The 26,739-nt window shown below is 41.9% G+C and overlaps 1 protein-coding gene across 2 annotated transcripts in view; it reads left to right on the forward strand.

The window, feature by feature from the left end:
* The window catches only part of RCAN2 (regulator of calcineurin 2), a 285,892-nt gene that overhangs the window by 31,511 nt on the left and 227,642 nt on the right, over window positions 1-26,739 (forward strand). Inside the window, exon 2 of one of the 2 annotated variants that reach the window (XM_055571274.1) lies at window positions 15,609-15,916. In XM_055571274.1, the coding sequence (XP_055427249.1) occupies window positions 15,611-15,916 (306 nt within the window). In that variant the 5' untranslated portion in view covers window positions 15,609-15,610. The remainder of the gene's footprint in view (window positions 1-15,608; window positions 15,917-26,739) is intronic. The other variant, XM_055571275.1, reaches the window with a different exon arrangement.

The raw sequence follows: 26,739 nt of genomic DNA on the forward strand, positions 1-26,739 counted from the left end.
TACCCACCATGATGATCCAGTTCATTAAAGCTACAAGTGTTTCCATCTAGTCATTTGGTCAAGTAGAGGGATTATATACATACACCTTCCTAACACTTCATTTCAAGCATGGTCTTTGGAGTAAGGCAGCGTAGAAGCCAGGAAAGGCAATCACCCATTCTTAAAAGGTCTGTTAGTGATTAAGCTCACTTGGCTGCTATTACTTGATTCCTCCACTGGCTCAGTCTGTCTCCCATGACCTTCCGGAGCTTTTCCCCAGAAACCTTCCTACCACCCAAGTTCTGTTCTCATGAGCCTGGCCCCTGATTGGTTGTTGGAAGAGAGAGAGATGAAGTGAGCTGGCCCCTCAGAACAACTGGTCCCAGTTGCAGCTGACCAGAAAGGACTTTAATAAAGGTTCCAGCTTGTTTTTTTTTTTTTTTTTCCGAAGCTAGAATCTGGGTCAGCTCTTTCTTGTAAACAACACATGGCCCCAGAAGTGAGGAACTAATTATGGATCATCCGGAATTGCGACTTTCTGACAGTGTGGAGGAAAACTGCCCAGCCTGTGTCAGCTTCTCAGCTGGTGGCCTCGGATAAACAGGCTGCGGGCAGGCTGCTCCATCTAGAGAAGAGGAGGCGTGCTCTTGTTCCCGACGATGCACACGTCCAATCTGCGTTTGATCCTTTAGGAACCTAACAGATACTGTAATTACTGTGATTGTAAGCTTGAGAGAGGGAAGCGGCGGAGAGAAGCGGGTGTTGGGGGAGGAAGGGAGGGAAGGAGGGAGGGAGAAAAAGAACACATTTGCAACCGAAGGAAATAAAAAGAAGGGAAGGATTTAAAAAGTGACTTGAAGCCGTCAGGACAATGACTTACTTTGAGACCAAGAGTGAACTGATGAATTGCGCCAGCAATGAAAAGGGAGGGTGAGAACCCTCATCCTTCTGGATTTAACACAGCAGGAGACCAATGAAAATCTGAGACTCGGGAAGTCACTAAGTTGAGAAAGTGGTAATGAAAGATGAGCAGGGCTCTGCACCATCTATTAGGAGAGAGAGAGGGGACAGAGAGATGGAGAGAGAGAATAGCAGTGGCCGTGGGTCGTGGTGGTGATGTTACATTGCTTTTGTCTTGCCAGCACCGTGGACCGGGAGCCGTGCTGGGCACAGACTATTACAGACAGAAGCAAGGATGCTCACCATATGGGAGGCAATGTAAAAACATGAATAAATGGGTTTGCTTTGCCAAATGTTGTCAATAACAGCACATGTGCAGACAGGAGGCAGAAAGGAGAGGCTGAGTGGCCCTTCCAGGGTGGAAGATGCTTTGCTAGTGGTGGGGAAAGCAGTAAGGGCATAGAGCTCCTGGGAAGGAACCCTGGAGCCTGTGGTTAAGTGCTGATGGCATTTTTATCCAAGTTGGAAAATGGTGTTCAAAGGAAAGAGAATGGCAAGTAAAACTCAGGCAGGAAACATGGATTAGCAAGCCAAGTTCGGGGGCTGAGAAACTGAAGAAGAGTTCTTCATCTTGGTCTGAAATTATGTCAGACTCTGGACCTACTGCACAATATGCCTTTCTTGGGAAGTAAAGTTATCTGAGAGAGATGAAGATGTGAAAGTGTGATGACTGAGAGTAACGAGTGCCAGTCGGCGTCAGCAGATGCTAACATCTCCTGAGTGATTACTGCTGCAGGACTCTGGTCCAGATCTGGGCCCACGAGGATCTCATTTGGCCTCTCCAACATCCTGAATCATAGCTATGGAAAATGAAACTAACTTGCCTAAAATCACCGAGGAAAATAGTGGCAAAAGGCGAATTCAGACCCCAGCACCAGGGACCACTGCCCCACTGTGGTCACTCACCACTGGGACTGGATTGCCTGGGTTAGAATCTGGGTTTGTTTGACTTTAGAGTTCCTTTGGGCTTCCTTGGTGGCTCAGTGGTAAAGAACTCTCCTGCCAATGCAAGAGATGCAGGTTTGATCCCTGGGTGGGGAAGATCCCCTGGAGAAGAAAATGGCAACCCACTCCAGTATTCTTGCCTGGGGAATCCCATGAACAGAGGAGCCGGTGGGCTTCAGTCCATGGGGTTGCAAAGAGTCAGACACAATTTAGCAACTAAACAAGAGTTCCTTTAACCCATATAACAACCCTATGAAGTCAGTACCATGATGGCCCTCATGTTGCATACACTGCCCAGAGATGTTCAGTAACTTGTCCAACGTCACATAGCCAGGAAGTGGTTGTACCAGGATTGAGATCCAACGAAGCAATCCCAAAGTCTATGCTTCTTCTATGTGTAAAAAGACTGATGACTCTAGGAAAGAGAGGAAGAGATCCTGTGTCATGTGAGAGAACTAAGATGACCAATACTAATTATAGTTAATAATTATCGAGCCCTGACTTTTGTCCCATTGCCCTAAATGCCTTATTGTCTTTGTTGTTAAATTCTCAAAGCAGCACTCCAACTCCTGTTTTCCATATGTCAGGGGTGAAGACACTGAATACAGAAGGATTAAGTTACTTGCCTACTGTTAGACAGCTGGTATATTGGGGAGCTGAGAGTCAAAGGCAGGACTCCTGAATCCCATTCAATTCAAGAAATGTCAGGTGACTTCCCTGGTGGCCCAGGGGTTAAGAATCTGCCTGCCAATGCAGAGGACATAGGTTCAAATTGGTCTGGGAAGATTCCACGTGCCTCGGGGCAACTAACCCGTGAGCCGCAGCTACTAAGCCCATGCGCCTGGAGCCCGTGCTCTGCAACAAGAGGAGCTACTGCAATGAGAAGCCTGGGCCCCACAACTAGGGAGGGGCCGCTGCTTGCTGCAACTAGAGAAAGAGACCCAGTGCAGCCCCAAATAAATAAATCTTAAAAATAAAAAAGAAACTTCAGAGGTTACCTTCCAGAGTAAGGTCTTATTTAGCAGCGACAGGAGTTACGGGTGGAAAAGATGCAACCCTTTCCTCAGTGGAGAGTGGACGATAAGAAGACTAGGTAAGGCAGAGCAAGGTGTCACGAGGGGTGCAGACATGGGGTAGATCAAGGGGGTCACTGAGGCGTGGCCCTGACTGGTGCAGGTGGGCTCACAGTGGGGTCCGAAGGCGGCAGCCCCAGGTGAGAATTTCAGGATGAGCGAGATGTCAGTAGGAGACGCTGGGGTCCAGTACTAAGGCTTAGAAGCAAGGAAAACTTGAGCTTGTTGGTCAGGACCACACAGCTGTCCATATTTTGATGCAGATAAAGCCCTCAGGACAAAGGAAGCCCAATACTGCTGTTGTCATTATTATTATTGTCTTTATTGACAGAGCTGGAGGCTGATGCCTTAAGACTTTTTCTCACACTGACGAGAGAGTAAGATCCATCTGGGCAGGAAGACAGTCGTCTTCTTGCAGGTGTCCGAGTTTGCTGGGTGGAAAAATCCTTTTTATTGAATTTACTAGATCTTAGGGAGTCATGGAAGATTTTTAACGTTGTGGTGACATGAATACTGAGCTATATTTGAGGGAAACATTTCCATAGGATGTGCTGGATACTGAGATAGGTTTACTGATCTTTCTTCCTAGTTCCTTTGTGTGTGTTAGTTGCTCAGTCGTGTCTGACTCTGCGACCCCATGGACTGTAGCCCACCAGGCCCTTTTATATTTGTATTAAAAAGGCCTTACAATCATGCTGATTGTTATCTGCTAATCTAATTAGAGAGAGTGTCACCTGCCTTCTTGGACTCCTAGTGAGTTCTGAGCGGCTCTCCACAGCCCATCCCTCCCATGGCAGCATTCCTGTCTGGCTTTCCTTTCTTACTAGAATATTTGAATAACCCAGACCCTTCTTGGCTATATTTTCCTGAAGGTGCAGCCTCTTTAACTCTCTGCCCTTTCGTCCCAGTCCCCTAGGTCCCATCTGAAAACAGAAGGGGAAAGATGATGTCTTACTTTGGTTACCATAGCAACCTTCACCTGCCATGCTGCTCCCTTTAGAAGCATCATCCTCCTGTGAAGTTATTTTGCATATAATTACTTGACTCCTCTGGAGGCTTGGAGCTTCCTTTAAGCTTCTTCTTAGAGCCATGATGAGAGGGTGATCATCTGCCTCTGTCCTGGGCTCAGGAATACCTCTTCCCCAGCGGTGCAGGCATCAGTCTTGGAACAGAGCTGTCGGTTCCCCTTTCTGTCTTTTTGCTTTTAAGAAAAAGGCCGTCAGAAATGGTGAATCTGTGATGCTATACATTTTTAGGATGAGTTTTACTGAAATTAACCCATCATACTTCTAGACTACCACTCAGTTATGAAGACCATGCTTGATTTCTTCACTTGGTCCCAAGTAAAGAGACAGAGAGCCTCTGTGCATCCATCCTGTGCCCCAGAGGCTGACCCAGGTACTTCACATCCCAGCTCCCTTGCTCTCTGGTTCCCAGTTGAGTTTTGCCAAGGCAAGGTGCCAGTAGATCAGAGAAAGAGAGCAAGATGGGAACACTGATGCCCCCCCAGCACCCTGTCTGTGGTGGCACCGAGGACTGGCTGTAACCCGCGACCGAAGGTCTGCTGGGTGCCCTCTCCACTTGGCCCTCTGCATCCTGGTTCTGGAAACCGCTCCGCTCTTCTCCCCTCCTTCCCTCTTACTGCCTAGGGATGGCGCTTTTGCACTCTCTTTCATGGTTTTCCTAGAGCCTGCCCACACCTTTGTCAACAGCTCCTTTATCAAACTCTTTTTAAAATTCTCCAACTCGAGCACGCCATCTGTTTCCTGCTGGGGCCTTCACTGATACGATGATAGAACCTCTTCTCTTTTGGGTGAGAGCTCCAATAGTGCTTGTTTGTTTCAACAAATCTCTGGTTTACGGTAGAGTATTCTTTATAGAAACGAATTTTCTGGTCTTTAAGAACAACCTTCTCATCCTCGTGTGTGCGCACTGTGTTGCTAGGCGCTCAGTCATGTCTGACTCTTTTGCAACCCCATGGACCCACCAGGCTCCTCTGTCCATGGGATTTCCCAGGCAAGAATACTGGAGTGGGTTGCCATTTCCTTCTCCAGAGGATCTTCCCGAGCAAGGGACTGAACTTGCGTCTCCTGTGTCTCCTGCATTGGCAGGCAGTTTTTGTTTGTTTGTTTTTACCATTAAGCCACCTGGGAAGCTCCCTCACCCTTGTACCCTTCATTAAAGGCAATGTTTCCTCTCTCTGACTCTTTTCCCTTGCTGAAAGCCTGTTTGGAACACATTTTCTGGATGATGTCAATAAGGACTGCAGAAATGGAATACAAAATTCCATTAACTGCCTGTCCCATAGGACCCTGGGAAAATGTGAGGGTTTTCCTTCCCTTTTTGTTTTGTCCATTGGAAAAATATACAGGATTTGCACTTGATCTTGGGAGACCATGGACATTAAAACCCTGCAGGTGTAAAGATGTTAGGATGGGTGGGTTTGTAGTCCTGGATTCTGCTGTTGAATCCAATGCAAAAGGAGATGGTGGCAACAGCTTGCTTTTTAAAAATCTTCATAAAAAAATGTATAAGAAGCTGCTTCCTTGGGGACTTGAATTAATTGAATTATTGTCCTGTGGGAGCTTCACATGGAACAGTGGTCCCAGAAGGTGTCCTAAAGGGAGCCAGGAGTGAGGAATGTGGATAATTTCTTTTGAAAAACCACGAGTTGAACACTGTGTGCTCCTCGTTCTTTCAAGACTGATCCCAAATGGGATCAAGAATAGCATGAGGTTCACACTGCTCAGCGGGTGTGAAGATTCTGCCACTGAATTAAATAGGCTCCATTATATTTCAGAAAGAGCTCGAATGGGTTTCTCTGGAGCACAGCCTAAGAATATCCTGTCTCTCCTTTGTAGCCCAGGACGGCTGGGATGGTTTGTTGCTGCTAATATTATACTTCAGTCTCTCTATAAGATGGACAAAAATGAGCACAACGCCTAGCTTATCCCCAAGAGGCTCTAACTAGGCATCAAAAGGACCTTACCCATAAGGCCAGGCAAAAACTGAAAGCTGATGATACATCATAAAATGATTATCCTTTTTCATGTAAGTTGTTTTCTAATAAGCTTATTTTGCCCCAGGTATCATTAAAGATCATTTAATTTTAGAGCTAAAGGGGTTTTGAACACTGTAAAACTTTTATGTTGAGATTCCTTTTTAAAATTTTTTAAAAGATTTGTTTGATGTGTTTTATGTTTTGATTTTTTTTGGCCATGAGGCATGTGGGAGCTTAGCTTTCCTACCAGGAATTGAACCTTGCATTGGAAGGTGGTCTTAACCCCTGGGTCTCCAGGGAAGTCCCTAGGCTGAAGTTTTTATTCTTTACGAAAATTGAATTGGATTTATTTACCCTTATATTTGGGGTTTCCCAGGTGATGCTAGTGGTAAAGAATCCACCTGCCAGTGCAGGAGATGTAAGAGACATGAGTTCGATCTCTGGGTCAGTAAGATCCCCTGGTGGAGGGCATGGCAACCCACTCCAGTATTCTTGCCTGGAAATTCCCATGGACAGAGCACCCTATGGTCCTTGGGTTGCAAAGAGTCAGACACGACTGAAGCGATATACGAACACACACAAACCCTTATATTCAACTAAAAAATATCTATAGGCATTTCTTTCTACTATTTATTAATGCAATGTATTGCATTTTAGTTTGATCACTAATATTCAAGCTGACATGATCATCTTAACTTCTTCCAAAGTAACACATCTCCCCTAATCCATTTACTTGTTTTTCAGTGAAAACTGAATTTAAAGTCAGAATGAATTATTCATTAATCATTTCCATTTATCCTGTTTCCTAATGTAGCCTTCTCAGCTGGCTATAAAATGGAACCAAGGCACACTTTTTCCCATTTGTTGCCCTTGTTGCAAAAAGCTTTACTTTCCTGTTCTTAATTTAAAAAAGCAGATGAGTCAAATCTTTAATATTCTTTTGTCTAAGGCAAAATAAACTTAAGGGTTCGAGTATCTCTTACTCATTTTACTCCCTTGGTAAATAATTATCTCCTATTTTTTTAAAGTTCTTGCTTTCTAGTTTGAATAAACTGGAAGACAGAAAATTTAGGCAAGTTTGTTATGAGCATCATATAAAGGTTTCAACCCTGGAGAAAGCATTTGTTGAGGATATATATAAGGTCCCCTTTCTTCAGCACCTTTAAGCCTGGAGATAAACAGTAACTCTTTTCTTGTGTATTTTCTTCCAGTCACGTGTGTGTGCTTAGTCTCTCAGTCGTGTCCAACTCTTTGTGACACTATGGACTGTAGCCTGCCAGGCTCCTCTGTCCATGAGGTTCTCCAGGCAAGAATAGTGGAGTGGGTTGCCATTTCCTTCTCTAGGGGATCTTCCCAACTAGGGATCAAACTCAGGTCTCCTGCATTGCAGGTGGATTCTTTACAGTCTGAGCCACCAGGAAAGCCCTCTTCCAGTCATGGAAAGATAAAATTGTCAAGATGATGAGGGACCTTATAAAGAAGTGTCAGCCAGACAACTCCCTGGTCCTTGTGTTAGCTTATGGTGAACGGTGTTGGATTCGTGATCCATAGAAGAAGGTTTAACTTCGGGACCAGGGACCAGGCTTGATCACTCAAGAGCTTTTGTATAGCAGAGTTTTATTAAAATGACAAGGGACAGAGAAAGCTTCTGACATAGACATCATAAGGGGGACGGAGAACCCCCCCTTGCTAGTGTTAGCAAGCTGTTTTATATATGTTAGAAAGCCATTAATCAGATAAGAGAGACACCTCAAGGCTGACGGAGTTTCACTAGGCCCCTCTTCCACAATGTGCATTTTTTAAAAATTTAATTTATTTATTTTAATTGGAGGCTAATTACTTTACAATATTGTAGTGTTTTTTGCCATACGTTGACATGAATCCGCCATGGGTGTACATCTGTTCCCCATCCTGATCCCCCCTCCCACCTCCCTCCCCATTCCATCCCTCAGGGTTGTCCCAGTGCACCAGCCCTGAGCACCCTGCCTCATGCATCGAACCTGGACTGGCGACCTGTTTCACATATGGTAATATACATGTCTCAATGCTATTCTCTCAAATCATCACACCCTCACCTTCTCCCACAGAGTCCAACAGTCTGTTCTTTACATCTGTGTCTCTTTCGCTGTCTTGGCATATAGGGTCATCGTTACCATCTCTCTAAATTCCATATATATGCATTAATACACTGTATTGGTGTTTTTTTTCTGACTTACTTCACTCTGTATAATAGGCTGCAGTTTCATCCACCTCATTAGAACTGATTCAAATGCATTCTTTTTAATATCTGAGTAATATTCCATTCAGTGTATGTACCACAGCTTTTTTATCCATTCATCTGCCAATGGACATCTAGGTTGCGTCCATGTCCTAGCTATTGTAAACAGTGCTGTGATGAACATTGGGGTACACGTGTCTCTTTCAATTCTGGACGATATGCATTTTTGAGATAGGATGGCACAAGGTATGTCATCCCCCCAGCCATAAAACAACTGATATGAGTACTGGTTTGTTGAGCTATTATTAGCCCAAGGTTTGAGAAAAGAAAAAAGTCTTAGGTGGAACAGTTTCGAAGAAAGGCAAATTCCAAAGCAAATACATAGTTTCATTAACATAGCTTAACAAAAACATTTCCATAGAGAAACCTTCTTTTAATTTTGTATGGAGAAGGGAAAAAAAAAATCTGACACTAGTTGTTTATTTCCTGCTGCTGCTTAAGGGAGAGATAAAAAATGTCTGACACTTGCAGCCTATTTCCTCCGTTTGGAGACCCCTGGCCTTCCTGCCTGTTACCCTCTCACTTGGATTCTCTCGGTGACATTCCATGAGATAGATGAGGATTCTCTGTGGGGCTTATTCATTGGCTGTTGCTGGGACAAGGTGCTCACTTAGACATGAGGCAAGACATTTCTGTTGTAACCTGAATTGTGCAAAGATCCATGGCTCCTTTTATTAAATTGGATTCTTTCCCTCTGGTTTGACTTCTGCTTTCTTAGGTCCATGCACAAAAAAAGAATATTTCCTGTTTTAGAGTTTGAAGGTAACTGATATTACTCAAAGATTCTTGCCTGTGTTTTCCTGTGCTGTGTCTCCCCAAGATCCTGTTTTTTAGATGACATGACTTTTAACCCCTTGGTAAGATGGAGTAATTTCCGTTGGAAAAATCTCCAGTTTTTCTGTCCTGAGTGGTACCCAGAATTGAAAGTGTTGGTTTCTCCATGTTGAGAGAACTCAAAATGATATTATCAGAACTTCTCAGATGGTCTAGTGGTTGGGAGTCCTTCCGCCTGCCAGTACAGGGGACACGGGTTCGATCCCTGGTCTGGAAAAATCCTACATGCCGTGGAGCAGCTAAGCCTGGACCACAGTTACTGAGCCTGCCGAGAGCCCACCTTCCACAACAAGAGAAGCGCGCACAATGAGAAGCCTGTGCACCACAGCAAAGAATAGCCCCCACTTGCCACAACTAGAGAAAGCCCACGTGCAGCAACAAAGACCCAGACAGCCAAAATGAAGTATATATAAATAAAAAATTATAAAAAGTGATATTATCACCCCACTACCCCTTCCAAGATGGTGTTAGCCTTTTTCATAGATCAGACATCACACTATTAATCAGGTGATTTTACTTGACAGTGAAGCCAGCATGAGCATCTCAATGGATACTTATTTTTATTTTTCTTGCCCTGGCTCTCTGCTGCATTCAGGTGCTCATTTGTGATTTCCCCTTCCTTCTATATCCAGTTTAAGACTTTCTAGATCAGAACTCCTATGGGCAAAATGCATGGCTCCCCAGTCTCATGAGCTATACCCCATTCCTAGAAAGGTGGGGTGTTTTAGGATTCTATAGTTCAGAAATCTGCCTCTCATGCATATTGATAACACTGAGACAATGATATCCAACAGAATCAGTTGTCTCTTTGAGTTCTCTTCCCCTGTATGTATTTAATTATACTATATTTTTAAAAAATGTTGGGAATGAAAAGTGGGAGTTTTGGAAAGATTAATTCCTTGGGTAGAAACCCAATAATGTCTAGACCATCTAAGTTTATTGGAAAGAGAGACTGTATTCACTTACTTATGCCACAAATATTTATTCAGTTGCTACTTCTTTGATGCTGAACAAGTATCTTAAGTGTCCAGTGGCTCATCTTCATAGTAGGAACCGTACTGTCTTCATTTTAGGACTCAATGTCTGTTTGATAAGTTCTATCATGTTATGGGAGGATCTTGGATGAAATCATTTTCACATTATAGCAAAGTAATGAAATCATTGAAAACTTGTCTCTCTCAGGTTTCCTCTTCCAATAAAATGAGTGGAATTCAATCACTTATGTTCTCATTGCTACTTACTTGGTGATATTTCAATAAACAGTTCTTTTTGCTATTGATGGTTTTTGGGGGATAGGCAGGTTTTTTTATTTTTATTTTTAATTACTTGCTTTTGCCTTATAAATAATCTTTCCTTTCTAATGGCTCTCCAACCACACTCGTAGCAAGTATTCAAGGACATCCCTACTTGTTTCTCATTTTAGTGACATGAGCTTAACGTCATGGACCGTCACTGAAGTCTGAAGCTTGTATACACCCTTAATGGTGGTAGGCAGCCACCTCTGTAGTGCCAGTTCCTCTGCTGCTGATGAGCCTATGTATAGTAATAAATAACTTTAATCCACGTGTTATTTTGGAGGTTTCAAAAGACATCCACTTGCTTCCTATCATTTGCTGTTCACAGTAGACAAGGCCACGGTTTTTCTCCATTTGCTAACATGGAAACCACAGCCCCCAAAGCATACAGCTTACAGTGGGACCAGAACACAAGCAGACCCCTGAGGCTCTTTCCAGTATTTCATGAAGATGTCTCTTCTCTGCATCTAAAGAAGTTTTGAGGTTCTCCAGGGGGAGACTTTATATTTTAAAACTGAATAGTGGTTTTTCTTTTCCACAGGCATGTAGTGATGGAAGCACATCCTTTCTAAATGTCAAACAACAGAAGAATGGCTAAATAAATTATGACAGATCTACACACTGGGATCCTATGTGGCTATTAAAATTCATGTTTGCAGAGAATATGTAATGATACAGGGGACTGCTCCTGGCCGTGTCGGTGTGAGGTACTAAACAGCAAGCTCTCGATTTTGTTTCAAAATTATACATAACAAAAACCGTGGATCTAAATATATCAAAATATTAGCAGAGTTTCTGGATAGTAGGGTTATGGTTTACTTTTATTTTCTTTTTATATACATCTCTGATGTTTTCAGTTTTTTCTTCAGTGAACACATGTAATCAAAAAACATACATGTTATCTTAATTATACTCCACAGATTTTTAATCTTAGCTAGAGGAATTCTTTGAGTGGTTCTTGTTATATCTCATTTTTAAAATTACATTGGAAATGAATGGGTTAATTTTTATTAGTAGTATATACATTTGAAATGAATAATGAATTATTAGTATACATGTATGTGTGTGTATATTTTTAACAATTTTAATTGGAGAACAATTGCTGAACGATGTTGTGTTGGTTTCTGCTGTACAACATGAGTCATCCATAAGTATACCTATAAGTATACCCCTCCCCATCCCACCCAGTGTATATATTTTAAGTTGGTCGTTGTAATGTGTTTGCTGATCTATTATTTCCTGACAGTGAGTCCTTTTCCCATAATTCATTAATTCAGTCAAACATCATTTTGAGGGCTTTCTAGATGTGCTAGCCTGATGATGCCTTGGGTGAAGGCTGTTCAGGCTCTGCTCTCAAGAAGTACCAGTCTGGTTGGAGAGACAGTAATCACAGGGTAGAATGAGCCGTGAGAGGGCTACGCTGGTACTTAGGGACTGCAAAGAAAGGATGCTAAATTCATGGGTGCTGGAGGAGGTCAGGGAGCCCTCCCGGAAGACATGCCTTTTGAGCTGAAAGCAGCTGTTCTCTTTTGGATGACCAATCTCAGATTAGAAATAATGACAACATAAGTAAATCTTCTTAAGCTGTGTAGGCAATCGTGGCTGGAGTTCTTTTTAATCACCAGCATCCCCCTTTCTTTCTGTTTATGTGAGTTTGCTAAAGGTTAGTAGCAATACCAAAGCATAATAGTTTTCCTTTGCAGTGATCACAATGATGTGCTTTTATAGTATTTCCTAGTATTATACATATCCTTTTATGAGTGACTTAAATAATGACTTGATCTCTTGTTTTCATTCCTATTTCATTCCTCAGCCTCTTCCTACTTGGCTGAGGGAGGCAGAGAGAGGTTTTTGTTCCTGTTTTATAAGGATAAATGGAGTCATAGAATGATCAATTGACTTCTCCAAATTATAAGGTAGGTAGGTAATGGAACTGGAAAGAGAAACCAGAGTTTCTTTGTTCAGAGCTCTGACTTTAAAAATATTTCCCCTTGTAAGTAGGATAGGTTGTTTGCCAAAAATGCATTCACCTTTTAAATCTTTACTGAAAGTAATGAGCTTAAAATAAAGTCTCATGAAGGTAATCGTATTGTTACAGCTTAGAACAGAAGTTAAGGCTATTTGAGTAGATTAAAATGAGTCCTGAGTGAGGCTTAATATTTGGCCTATTTAATTAATTTGTTCAGCAATGGATTTTAATTTTCTTTGAAAAAAAGAATAATTGAAACATTCTCAGACCCTTTTGAGAACATTATGGGATCCATTGTGATTAATTTTAAAAATGTTAACTAAGAAGGACAGACTGAAAAATGAGATCAGGATGGACAATATCTATATTTTGTGATACTGGATGGTTATAACTTTATTATCAGAAGGCTTTCTTTTGATCCATTGATGTGAATACAGTGGACCCTTGGACAACACGGGTTTGAACTGTACAGGTCCACTTATCTGTCCACTTATTTTTTTTTCATTAAATACATACTATAGGATCTGGGGTGGTTGAATCTACAGATGTGAAATTCTGTACAAGGAGGACTGACTGTAAAGTTATGCTTGAATTTTCTACTGTGTGGTTGGTGCCAAACCCCCCTCCCCCGCCCTTGTTCAAGGGTAAGCTGTAAAACTGTCTGAATGTTCTTAGTAATTATTTTTATTGTTAAAATAATTGTTGTTCAGTTGCTCAGTCTTGTTAGTACTCTAATAATAAATAAAAGTTAATATGCATATTACACTGTAATATATTACAGATATTCAGAAAATATATGAAGCAACAGTATAAGTGAATATGAAGGGAAATAAACACTTTAAAGTATTTTATTGATTTTTTCTTCTAATTAAAAATATTCATGTATTTTGGATTCATTATGGAATAAAATAAAGCTTAAGCCATGTATCATATTTTTATTGAAAATAAATATTTGATTTAAATACAGAAAATGTTGCATTAACTGGGGTTTTGAGAAGTTTAGAATACAGGAATAGTTCTATTATATTTCATACAGAATGACGTTTCATTTTGCACAATTGTAGTGATCTGATTTTTGAATTATTATTTCAAATTCTTTAATTTTTGGCTCCTGTTCCTAACCAACTCTAAATCAAGCACTGTTTATCAGGATGCCATTTGGACTTTTTTTATAGGAAAAATGAAAACAAAAAACAACCTCATCACAATACTACAGAGTTCAAAAAAGATATAAGTGCGTGCTCAGTTATGTCTGACTCTGTGACCCCATGGGCTGTAGCCCACCAGGCTCCCCTGTCCATTGAATTTCCCAGGCAAGAATACTGGAGTGAATTGCTTTTTCCTCCTCCAGGGTGTCTTCCCAACCCAGAGATTGAACCCGAGTCTCCTGCACTGGCGGGCAGATTCTTTACAAGTGTGCCACGAGATACAGAAACCCATCTTTGTCTGGGGATCTAGCATTTATGTCTTAACTAAACTGGGTGAGGATGGAGTGACATTTTGCAGTACTGCCTTCCTGTATTTCACCCTGAGGTTCTGCATTGCTGAGACTGGGGAAATGGAGGATGATCCTGCAGCCACATCGTAACTGCCAGGCAGTCATACCTGGTACCCATGGGCAAGTTATTTCACCTTTAATTAGTGATGTGTGAACAGAATAATATGATAGGCATGAAAATAGATCCAAAATAAAAGTGTAGATAACTGTCGTTGAAGTATGCAGGAAGGCTGATAAAATCTATTGGATTATGTATCAAAAATTGGGAGAACTCTCCCAACTGGCTGCACTTGGGTAAAATTTTGAGTGTAAGGGGTGATGAGATAATAGAATGATGATGGAGCACACATAGATGAGATTAAAACTTGAGAGCTTCATATTTGGGTTGCTGAGGGAGAACAATCTGTATACCATGGATCAGTCAGGATAGTACTGATTTTTTTTTTTTTAATTTGTCTGTTTATTTTACTTTAGCTTTACTGGGTCTTCATTGCTGTGCAAGGGCTTTCTTAGTTGTGGTGAGAAGGGCCTGCTCTCTCGTTGTGGTGGCTTCTCTTGTTGCGGAGCTCAGGTGCTAGAGTGCATGGGCTCAGTAGTTACAGCATGTGGGTTTAGTTGCCCCTCGGCACGTGGAATCTTCCTGGACCAGGGATCAAACCCAAGTCCCCTGCACTGGCAGGTGGATTCTCAACCACTGGACCTCCAGGGAAGCCCAGTACTGATTTTTTAAGATCTGGTGTTCACAGATTTCTTAACATGATTATCCTAGGCAGAAGAGGATATCTGTGAGTGCGCACACGCGTGTGTGTGTGTGTGTGTGTCTCCTCATTGTGAATAAATGGTTAACCATTAGAGTTATCCTGATCGGGATTCAGGTGGTCATGAAATAGATTGTACTTCCTTAAATGTAGACTTGTACTAATTTTGATCTGCTTCATTTCTGTGGTATTGGAGAGGGAATTCTAGTGCCAAACTCCCTGAGTTTGAAGCCTAGTCATGCCATTTCCTCAAGGACCCTGTCAAAGTTACTTAATTGTTCTTCAGTTTTCCACTCTGTAAAATGGGGATATATGGGTACCAACCTCACAGACTGTGGTGGAGAGTCAGTAGGTCAGTTAAGGCATGTAAATCATTTAGAATGTTTACTGGAATTCAAGAAATGATAAGCATTAGTAGTTATGGTTGTGGTATTGTATTCATCATGTAACTTATCAAAGCACTTTATGATTTGCATTCTTAAGTGGGAACTTAGGTAATTTTCCTAGGTCCCCAATCCAGTAAACACTGGACATCTGGGCTAGTACCTCTAGCCTCAAATTCCAATCCTGCTCAAGTGGGGCTTTTTCTCATAGCTGCTGTTGCTGCCGCCGCCAAGTCGCTTCAGTCGTGTCCGACTCTGCGACCCCATAGACGGCAGCCCACCAGGCTCCCCCATCCCTGGGATTCTCCAGGCAAGAACACTGGAGTGGGCTGCCATTTCCTTCTCCAATGCATGAAAGTGAAAAGTGAAAGTGAAGTCGCTCAGTCATGTCCGACTCTTAGCGACCCCATGGACTGCAGCCTACCAGGCTCCTCTGTCCATGAGATTTTCCAGGCAAGAGTATTGGAGTGGGGTGCCATTGCCTTCTCCATTTCCCATAGCAGGGACTGGATTCTCGCCCACAAACAAATTTGTCTGGAAAGTTGTAACTTAGAGATCAAGGGGAATCTGCCCCCATACTCCAGCTATAAGGGATCGAATCCTACTCTAACTCACGTCCGTTTCTGTGTCCTCAGGAATGAGGGGAGATTCTTACTTCATTGGGATGAGGAGCCTGGGGCAGCAGGGCCACATCCCGGAAGATGGAGGACTCTTCTTGCTCTGCTGCATAGACAGAGACTGGGCCGTGACTCAGTGTTTCACGGAGGAGGCCTTTCAAGCCATCACAGACTTCACCGACCTCCCCAACTCACTCTTTGCATGCAACGTCCACCAGTCAGTGTTTGAAGGGGAAGAAAGCAAGGTAAGAAGACCTTCTGCTCCTGAAATCGAAGGAGATGCAACATCAGTCCCTCAGCACTTCTGTTGCTCCTTTGTGGCTGAGGTTTGGAAGTTTTTGAAAATGTTTACTTGGGGCACCTCTCGGCACGCATAGCAAGAGCAGAAAAGCCTGTTCCATTATCAGTTGACATTGAAGGTATACATGACAAGATTATATGAGAGATTCCATTGAATCAGATCTCATTGTCTGTAACGCAGAGGTCTGTCCAAAAGCAGAGGAAAAATGGCTTTAGAAATAGTGATTGCAGGAGATACACCCTTGGTTTAGGAAGCAGATGTTGTAAAAAAAAGTTTTATTTTCCCGTATTATTCTGCCCCAAACTTAATTTGCCTTTCCCCAAACAGCACAAGCCCTCTTTCACCCCTACTCTGCCTGCAGTTTGATGACTGACCTAAATATGGCTTCTTAAATTGGGCCCCAAGTCTTGCAGCATTTATTAGAAAGGTAAATTGGTTGGCCATCTGAGTCTTGCTTTGTTTGCTGATACCACAGTAGGTAAAATTGTTTTGGGTGTGTTGTAAGAATTTTCTTGAAAATGCTTAACGCCTTGATTTGAAATAATTAGGGAAAGAGGTTGTCTATGAACAAGCATTTTCTAGAAAATGAAGCTTCTGTTTTAAGAGCAAACTTGATTCAGTGGAGGTATTCTTGGGAGTCAGGGTAAATATTCCTTTCAGAAGTCTTTGTAAAGTTCACTTTGGTTTTCTCTGACCTTTTAAGAGTCTGAAAGGATCAGACCTTACCTTGTGAATGTGGATTTCTAGTTGTAAATATCCACTTTCAGGCTACATCGTAAATCATGGCCAATATTTTGGGGGGAGGAAAGGGTCTTTTTTTTCTGAACTAAAGTATGGTTCTGTGTGAGATTAAGGGTAGGATTTATGATTGCTGTTTCATAAACTTGAGCTATTTTTGCCAAATGCTGAAGTCCGATCTCCATTGCCTGAACATGGTTACTGGAAGTTTTTGTTCTGGATTTTATTGGTTTTGTAAGCAATCCTGATAGCTCAGAGAATTAGGAATTATTTCAAGCCATATAAAGATAGTTTTATAATGATATTATTTTATAGTTGAGCAGTTGAAATGATGAGCTAAAAACACCCTGAAGTCCAAGGAATTATATGTGGTTAGAACATCCAGAGCTATGATCACCAGACTATTTGAAGTAAGAAAATGGCATATATCCTCTTTGAAAGAAACTACAAATTTTGCTCTTGGCTTATAACCAGGTTATAACACAGATCATAGTTTATTCAGAACAGGTCATCACCCCCTGAAATCTACCTGCCATTAACTATGAAACAAAGATCTGTATTTTCTTGTTCTGTCGTCTATTTAAGTATCAACAATCAGAAGGATCTTCCTTAGAGGTTTAATGAGGGTTTTGACTCTTTCCTGATAAAATACTTCTCAATCGGTTGAAACAAAAAGATTTAGGAAAGAGCCAATCTCATTCAAGAGTTCAAGAATGGCCGATCAGCTGAACCAGAATTGGTTACATAGAAAGACGGAGACTCGGGGAGAGTTCACGGGAATCTGCCCACATCTATTTTGATATTCTGATCTGTGATTGAATAATGGATTACTAAATATTCTCATTTAATTTGTATATGAAGTTGGTACACCACAGTTTAACAAATAGGATTGGGCTTTAAAATGACCTTGCTAAAATATTGAGGTGAAATCAATATGATATATTTCCATGGAATAAGTTTCAAATGATGTAGCTCAATATAGCTAAGGAGGCGAATTTTCTAATTGGCCAATGTCTACTTAATTAAACTTATTAAATGAGACAGGAAGTCTTCCAGTTTGGTGCAATTTTTATAGCCCCTATTCATGGAGAGTCTCTGGCACGTCAAATAATCTGATCCAGATTCAGTTTTTATTTAATTATATGATCAGAGTTTAGGGTGACAAAGCAAGATAATCAGATACCAAATAAATGGATAATAGAGGCATGATCACTGCGACTGCAGGAAAATAAAATGTTTGAGGAGCCTCACGCCTCCCAACTGTACTGCCACACGTTTTCCTTCTCATTCTAGACTTTTCTGTTTCTTCTCTTTACCTCCACTTTTTCACCCACTATCTTAATAAAACTCGCTTGTCCTGTACGTCATTCTTTCAGAATATCCTTCCCACCGTGTTCAAAGTTCATGAATCTGAGCCAGGAATTCTAATGATGGTAATCTTTTCCAAAGGGTGGACACTGGGGGCAATTAGTGGAGATAATTTTAGGTAGAGGGAAAAAAATCAAGAAAGCTTTCTAGCACTTGTATCTGCCTGTGGGTAAGGCTGACCATGGGGATTGTCTAAATTATTTGGTTTTGGGAAAATGCTTTCAGGAGCCTGCAATTATCAGAGAGTTAAGACATCAGAAATGATGCTTGGTTTTCATCTCAAGAGATCCAAGTGGGTAGGTGTTAACTTGTTTTGGTGAAGTTCTTTCTTTTTTGGAAACCTACTTTTTTAAAAGGATATTTTTTTTAATGTGGACCAATTTTTAGAAGTCTTTATTGAATTTGCTACAATATTGCTTCTGTTTTATGTTTTGGTTTCTGGCCAAGAGGCATGTGGGGTCTTGTAGGTTGACCAGGGATCAAACCTACATCCTCTGCACTGAAAGGTGAAATCTTAACCACTGGACCACCAGGGAAGTCCCAGCATATCTACTTTTGATTCATTGTTTCTTGAGTCATATCAAGAAAACAAGTTTAGCTTGTTTGCTGCAATTATTATAAAGCATACATTTTAATTTCCTTAGCTTGGTGGGAATTAAGGTTCTTGCTTTCTGACTATTATGATTAAGTCTTGGCAGTAATCTCTATTTTCCCATTTCCCAGAGACACTTTTCCTAAGCCTTTTTCCTTTTTGGGATAGTTTGGAAAGTAGTGACTTGGCCTGCTCTTAATATAGGTGACACCATAGGAGATGATCTTCTGGTTATGTTGTTTCTGTTTATCAGCGTGATACATATTCTGATATGCTCATTTCTGCCAACCTATTTAAATCCTAAGTTCTGACATCTACAGAACATTTTTCTTTTCAAACAACTTCATGAGGCCATGATGTTGACTCCAATTTTCTGTTAGGCAGAATTCGTGAGATTGTATTTTGATTTGCTGCTTCTGCGGGAAGCGAGCACATACCTCAGTGTGTTTCATTGTGGTCCAGATGGTTGGGATTTGTTTATATAACACAAAGGAGAACCAGAGCTGGAGGAAATTGGCATCTGAAACCAATAAATGCAGATTGCTGTTTGCATGTTACAGCTTGCAGCATAAATATTTTTGTATCAAACACATTTAGAACTGGGATCGTCACAGCAGGCAATACCTAAAAGTTATCAGGAGTCGTTAACCTTTGGCATTTTCCCCTGGCCTGCCTTTCTGGATCCAACTGGGCTGCACCAGTCATCTTAAGGCAGATGAGGCTGGAGGGGCACCCTGCGGGCTGCTCTGTGTCTGTGCTCAAGATAGATAAGGCTCTGCTCCATGGGACATTGGCACTCGTTGGTAGCTAAAGGGGAACAGTGCACCAACCACCATAAAATTCTTGGCCAGATTCAGTTTATTAAGGAGAAGCCTGAAAGGGGAGTTGTTATTGGCCTCCAAAAATTTTGAATTCATTTAGTTCAGTAACAACAACAATAATAGTAACAGTAGGAAACCTTACATAGCATGAAGCAAGGGGCTCAGAAGAGTACCGAGCCCCTAGCTTTCTAGGCATTAAGCCTGTTAATCACCATGACCACCCTACGAGGGTGGTGTCTTTCTGCCTTTCCACCTCCTAGGCACGTGGTGGGGTTGTGTTCCCTGTACCACTCTAGCTAGTTCTACCCAGTGCATAAGCAGAACTGATCTGTGCCACTTCCGTGTGAGGCCTTTAATCTCCAGTGTTTGAAGAATGTTCTTTTCACTCCGCTTAGGTAGTTGGCACTTTTCAGGCAGTCTGGTTGTTGACTGAGGACAAGGATGACCCAGGGCAGGGTCCTGGGTGCCCTGTGACAGACATACAGAGTGACAGCATCAACAAGAAAGACCTCTGTTGCTTGAAGCCACTGAGATTTGGGGGTTTGTTGTCAGCATATAGCTGAGTCCACCGAGGTTGATACCGCGAATATGATTATCCTCATTTTTCAGATGAGGGCCCTGAAGCCCAGAGAGGTTGCCCGTGATTTCACAGCTGGAGTGGCAGAGCAAGAATTCAAACCTACAGAGTCTGTGCTGTTAAACATTATGTGACACTGCCTCTTCATACACAAATATTTCTTGAAAACAGGTACGATGCTTGGCTTTGGGGACGCAGTGGTGCACAAGACGGCATAGACCCATTGAACTTCAAGTCTACCAGAGAAGACAATTCAAATAAGAAAACGAGCATAATCAATCTAGTGATGCTAAAGTCAAAAGAGCATTTCATACGTATTTTCAACTGTACTCACTGCCCTATATACGCATGCGTGCACACGCACACAAGATTTTCTTGTTGTTTTTGTCATTTTGTTGTTTTGTTTTGCTTTTTAAATAAACGGGCATTTCTACCAACCACTTAAAGACGATATCCTACCAGAAAGGGCATAAGATCAGAGGCCTGGTGCTATAGCTGTTAGGCTTCTTGCTTCTCATAAATGGAGCATCTCAGTGCCTTGAGGGTGACTGGAGTGATTCTAGGTTCAAAGATGTATATCTTTCATTCAACATCACCACTGATAGAATACACCAGCTCCTTCTAGAGCTCAACTGAGGACACAGTGACCTAGTCAACCCTGGCAGCGCTGTGAGGTCACCCTCAAGGACTTTGGAAGGTGAATCTGTTTATTTGCAATTTTTATTTGATTCCCCGCATAGGATTTGCCTTTAGTCTGTAAGGGGATGTAAATGTCCCATTGTACTTTACAGCTACAGGCTCACGATCTCTTTATCTGCTGTACCCAAATTTGAAAAGCTCTGGAAATTGAGACTTCATAACCCATTTTAAGACGAAATCTCACTTGACCTAAATCATTCAGAATCTAACCAGGATTGATGAGAAGCTTCTTCTAGTGTGAATATTCATCCATCTCTTTGCAAAAATATTCCTGTCTTTAACCAACGGGGACTGCCCCAGACTTGATGGATCATTACATAATGTGAGGCATGCATGCCACATTGTGTTCTAAATCCCTTAACTCTGAATTTCAAACATAGCGGGTCCTAAGAATTTCAGAGAGTGAGTTGTGGACCTGTAAAGTATATAAAAATGCACCCACAGCCCATGTTCACCAAGAAGAATGAATGTATCACTGAAATCTGGACTGTCATAAACAAGGACAATTAAATATTTTTCCCCATAATGAGATGCTTGTGTTGATTAGAGATAAAGGGCATACTGAAGACAGAATGGGCTCATTCAGTTTGCACGCCTGTGTGCTAAGTCGCTTCAGTCGTGTCTAACTCTTTGTTACCTTATGGACTATAGCCCGCCAGGCTCCTCTGTCCATTGGGTTCTCCAGGCAAGAATACTGGAGTGGGTTGCCATGCCTTCCTTCAGGGGATCTTCCCCACCCAGGGATTGAACTTATGTCTCGACCTGTGGTCACTACTCATCCTGTCCTCATCCTTTTGCCTGGTCCCTGACTCATGATCTGTTCTCGGTCCAGAGAAAAGACTCCTGGTCCATCAGGGAGATAGACATGGTTCGACGCTCATGGTTTTCTTAACTCAGAGGAGCTTCTGTTGTATAATATTTATGCTGCTCCCACATATTTTGCTTCTCTTCATTTGGATTTTTCCTCTCTATACTGTGAAGTTCTAGAAGGCAGTCAAAATTTGTATTCTTCCTCATTGCATTTCCATCACCTTGCTGGATCTCAGGCATCATAGGTGCTCAGTCAGTATTGAGTTGGACCTCCACTTCAGTGGTGACTGAATGAAGGTAGAGAGGGATGAATTAGCCAGGATGGGCTCATTAATTAGAGAAACAGCCAAGAGTTGAGTGAGGCCTCTGAACATTTAAGTCTAGTTCATTATCCACCATGCATCAGTTCTAGAAACTAAGTTGGCCATTCATCAGCAGAACATTTAAGTCAAAACACGTAAGACAAAGAGATCTCAAGTGATTTCATAGCAAGATGCAAATTAAATGTCAGTGCATTGAGTCCATATCACTCTTACAGTCAAGATATGACACATGTGAATAAACCTGTTTTGTCCATTTATGGTATTTTAAGTTTTTAGAGGCAACTGACCTATTTAGTGGGCTTCCCAGGTGGCACTAGTGGTAAAGAACCCGCCTGCCAATGCAGGAGACACAGGAGATGTGAGTTTGATCCCTGAGTCAGGAAGATACCCCGGGGGAGGGCTTCTTGGAGAATTCTCCAGTATTGCCTGGAGAATCCCATGGATAGAGGAGCCTGGCAGGCTACAGTCCCTAGGTCGCGAGTTGGACACGACTGAAATGACTTAGTATGCATGCAGCATGACCTATTTAGTAAGCCAAGAGAGTAAAAAAAATCTTAAACACGTTTATTTCCATAATGACTCCTAGAAAAGAAAAGGGAGAAATAAGAGAAAAGGCAGCAAGGAAAGAAGAAATCCAGTGCTTTAGAAGACCTTGGGAAACTTGTTATAGGGATAGTTTAAAGCTGATTGGGGAAAAAAAAAAACAAAAAACCCTCCTGCTAAGGATATGTAGCAAAGGATGAACAATCGGATAATAATTTACTATAGTTTGTGTTGCTGAATATAGCTTGAAAGAAATTAAGTGAACTGTTGTGACCTAAGGGTGGGAAAGGGATAACCAAGCATTAATTTTAAATATTAAAGTAGAAAACTGTTATATTTGATACCAGATATTCAAGGAATCCTTAGGAGTCTCACCAGTTCTCTTGTGTCATCCTTGGTGACTTTGACAGATTTGCTTGTTGTTTTCAAGAATGTTTAAATTGTAAAAAGGCGGTGCCTATCATTGTACTCAATACATTGGTTCTGTTTTTTCTCTGGAGGAGGACTGGGAACCATAATTAGTCACCGCTAATCACTTGGGGACACCTGCCAGATGAGAGCCCAGCATGGGCCAGATTTGAAAGCTGTTGCAGGACACTCCCTGGAACCATAACCTTTCTTGAAGTGACTAAAATATTCCAGAGGCATATTTAGTGGCTTGCTTCCCCACAGCACTGAGTGACCCCCCTGGGGCTCAGGCGCCTGACAAGCCACTTGAAATGCCCCACTTAACAACCTGGAAATAATTGAGGCAGTGGGAAGAATTAGGCCCGATGCACAGAGAGCTGGGAGTATTTGGTTTCTGTGCCAAACACGGGGTGAGCGTGTGTTCCTGATGCCACCCGGGGAAAAACGGCTGCCATGTTCTGATGAGACTGGGATCCTATTAAACAGGGACTTGGTGCTTTCTCCCCCCTTTTGGAAAAATGAAGGTACTTGGAACCCAGTGCGTATGGTTTTCATCAGAGCTACTGATAGCCTGTTCAGTGACTCTGTGACTTGTTCAATGGGCAGATGCCGTCTCAAGGCACACCGCCTGTGGCCAGGCAGGTGAACTTGTGAAAATGCTCTGTTGATGGGGTCGAAAAAGACCTGAGCAGCTGTGGGTGGCTGGGCAGGTGGAGGGCAGGCTGGATTCCATCCTCCTCCGCTGTCTTCCTGGACCCGAAGCCCTTGAGAAATGCACAAAGAGTTCACCCGTCACAGTGGTGCGTGCGTGCCAAGTCACTTCAGTCATATCTGACTCTTTGCGACCCCATGGACTGTAGCCCGCCAGGCTCCTCTGTCCATTGGATTCTCCAGGCAAGAATACTGGAGTGGGTTGCCATGCCCTCCTCCAGGGGATCTTCCCTACCCTGAGACTGAACCCACGTCTCTAACGTCTCCTGCATTGGCAGGCGGGTTCTTTACCATTAGGGCCACCTGGGAAGCCCCCATCACGATGGTCCCAGTCTAATAAGATCATCGTCAATTATTTACAATTTAAGAGGATTTATAGGGGTTTCCCTGGCAGTCCAGTGGTTAAGAATTTGTGCTTCCACTGCAGGGGACACGGGTTTGATCCCTGGTTGGGAAGCTAAGATCCTGCGTGCCACACTGCCCAAAACTCAAAAAGGATCTACAAATTCAAGAGTAACAATTGCATTCTTTTGCCTCAGAACATTCCTTTTTTAAGAGGTGGTTTTGGAGATGGAGCCCAGGGAAAGGAGGGGGAAGAATAAGATTTATAATTATTTTTCCTTGCACTCACCAGCAAAAGTTGGCCTGGGTTTCACCTGGCCTTTCTTGGCTTTTTTGACTCTGGTCCCAGCTTGGTGGTCATGAAATTCTTAGCCAACTTAGAGATAACCAGAGGAAGTCAGAGAGTTTGGACATGAACTTTAAAACTCTGCTAAGGTATCCTTCACAGCAGGCCGGACATTTAAGCTCAATGGATGAGATCAGTGTGATATACGACTGGATACCAATTCGCATGACACTTTTTCTATGAGAGTGGGGGTTGTTAAAGTGCTGCTTACACATGTATTTCATTATTATCTGCTCAACCATACTCCTTTATATAGAATATATAGAACCATAATGTGTAGCTTTTTTAAAATTTGATCAATTTCTAGTAATATTTTGATAATGTTGTATTTTACTGGGAATGTTGTATTTTACAGCATAACCATCATTTTAAGCATAAAAGCCAGCAACTCTATCAGTGATTTGAAGGGGAGACCCATTGAATTGATACCTGATATAGTTAAGATTTTTCATCAAATGTGTTGAACTATCATATCTTATACTTTGTTCAAAATCTACAGTTTTCCACCAGGTTTGTAGCTATTATGAACCCTAAGCTATTAAGTTTATTATTAATACATATAAACTAAATATATAATACACATAAACTAAATGGTATGGATTCTCTAATCCAACTAGATGATTGTTGTCTTTTTTTATTTTTTAAAAAAGTAAACGAAATTTTTTGTAGCATGACACCCCACTCCAGTACTCTTGCCTGGAAAATCCCATGGACGGAGGAGCCTGGTAGGCTGCAGTCCATGGGGTCGCTAAGAGTCGGACATGACTGAGCGACTTCACTTTCACTTTCTCTAGTTGTGGGGCTGTTCTCTGGTTGCGGTATGCAGGCTTCTCATTGTGATGGCTTCTCTTGTTGCAGAGCACAGGCTCTAGGGCATGTGTGCTTCAGTAGTTGTGGTGCGTGGACTTGGTAATTGTGGCTCCCTGGGTCTTAGTTGCCCCACGGCATATAGAATCTTCCCGGACCAGGGATTGAACCCGTGTCTTCTGCATTGGCAGGCAGATTCTTAACTACTGGGCCACCAGGGAAGTCTGATTCTAAGTATCTTGAGGACAGCAGAGCCAGCTCCTCATTTTTCTGCATCCTACACTGTCCAGCTCTGGACCTAACACGGGCACTGACAGGGAGGCAGGCGGGCCAGTGAGAGGGGAATTGGGTTCAGACACACTTGAGTCCAAATCCTGCCTCTTCTGCATCCTACTTATGTGATCTTGACCAATTTAGCTTCTCTGAGTCTCAGTTCCCTCTTTGATGAGATGGGTTCACTGTACCTTCATTCTTGGTTGGTTATGTGATTAAACAAGGTTACGTGGATTGAGGAGGTGGCTCTAGACTAGATCTTTTTGGTAAACATTGGTCTCTTCCTCCCCACCCAGGTAAAGCTGGGACTGCCTCTGCTTCCAGGAAGGAAGAGCTTTTCTAAAAACATGCAAACCTAGATGAAAGAAAGATTTCATTTACCCACCTTTTTGTAGAGTCCTAATGATGTTTTGTTTCATATCATAGACTCTGTCGAGAAAGTTAATCTCAGTTTTTGCCACAAGAAAGCTGTTTCTGCATTTGTTGTAGGACACATGTGGTTCACTGTTGCCCATATAAGGTTCAGGGGATACGTTTCGTTTAGAATACAATGCCAAGAAAACTCTGTTGACTCTGAGGAACTAGTATTTTTCTCATTAGGGGAATTATGTAACTTGTATAATACTTACTTTTATGTAATTTATATAAATCTTAATTTATGTAAGTTACAGAAGTCTTCCCAAGGAACTCAAAATAAAAATTATTACTCAGGCATAGCCATTCTATTGATTCTTACTGGTCTTGATATTCTTTTTCTCTTGTATTAACCTGTCTGTATGTGTAATGTAAAGCATTTTTCTGACTTCTGATCAAATTTTATTCATGTTTTACATTCATATGTCTTATGAAACAATCATCTTTCAACATGTAAAGGAGGCTGGTTGGGAGTAACTAAGGTTTATTTCGCAGATACTTGAAATTCCACTATGAACTGAAAAAAAAAAAGTCACCTAAATTAGTGGATTCTATATTTTTAGAATAACACACACACGTGCACATTTTTTTTGCTATAACTCACGTTATTTGGAAGGACAGTTTTTAAACATCATCAAAGGAGAAATGAGACTTGGCCGTCACAATTAACAGCAGCATCTTCCACAGCACATGGGGTCTGTGTGTTTTTAGAAAATCTCCTGATCACAAACTTTTTAAAGTTTGACTCTTAGAGCTAACTGTTATGCTACTATTAATCTGTGGGAAATGAACACGTATAAGCCATTTGAGGATATGAGTATTTAAGGTTCTCCTTATACTAGTCTACTTTTGAATCCTAAAGTCCTAGAGCCAAACTATTTCATGGGAAGTTGCTTCAGTTTCAAGGCTGGAGATTTTTCTTCTTTCCTTCAAGTAGACTATTTTCCTCCTCAGTATTGTGTTCTCTCCAGTTGCAAAACTTGGAACAGAAGTCCACTTACAATGAATCACTGTGTCAGTGAAGTTCAAGGCATTGCGAGGAGTATAGAAGAGGAAGGAGCTTAGCTCTTCAAATA

This window comes from Bubalus kerabau, chromosome 3 (genome assembly GCF_029407905.1).
Source record: "Bubalus kerabau isolate K-KA32 ecotype Philippines breed swamp buffalo chromosome 3, PCC_UOA_SB_1v2, whole genome shotgun sequence".
Lineage (NCBI taxonomy): Eukaryota > Metazoa > Chordata > Mammalia > Artiodactyla > Bovidae > Bubalus > Bubalus kerabau.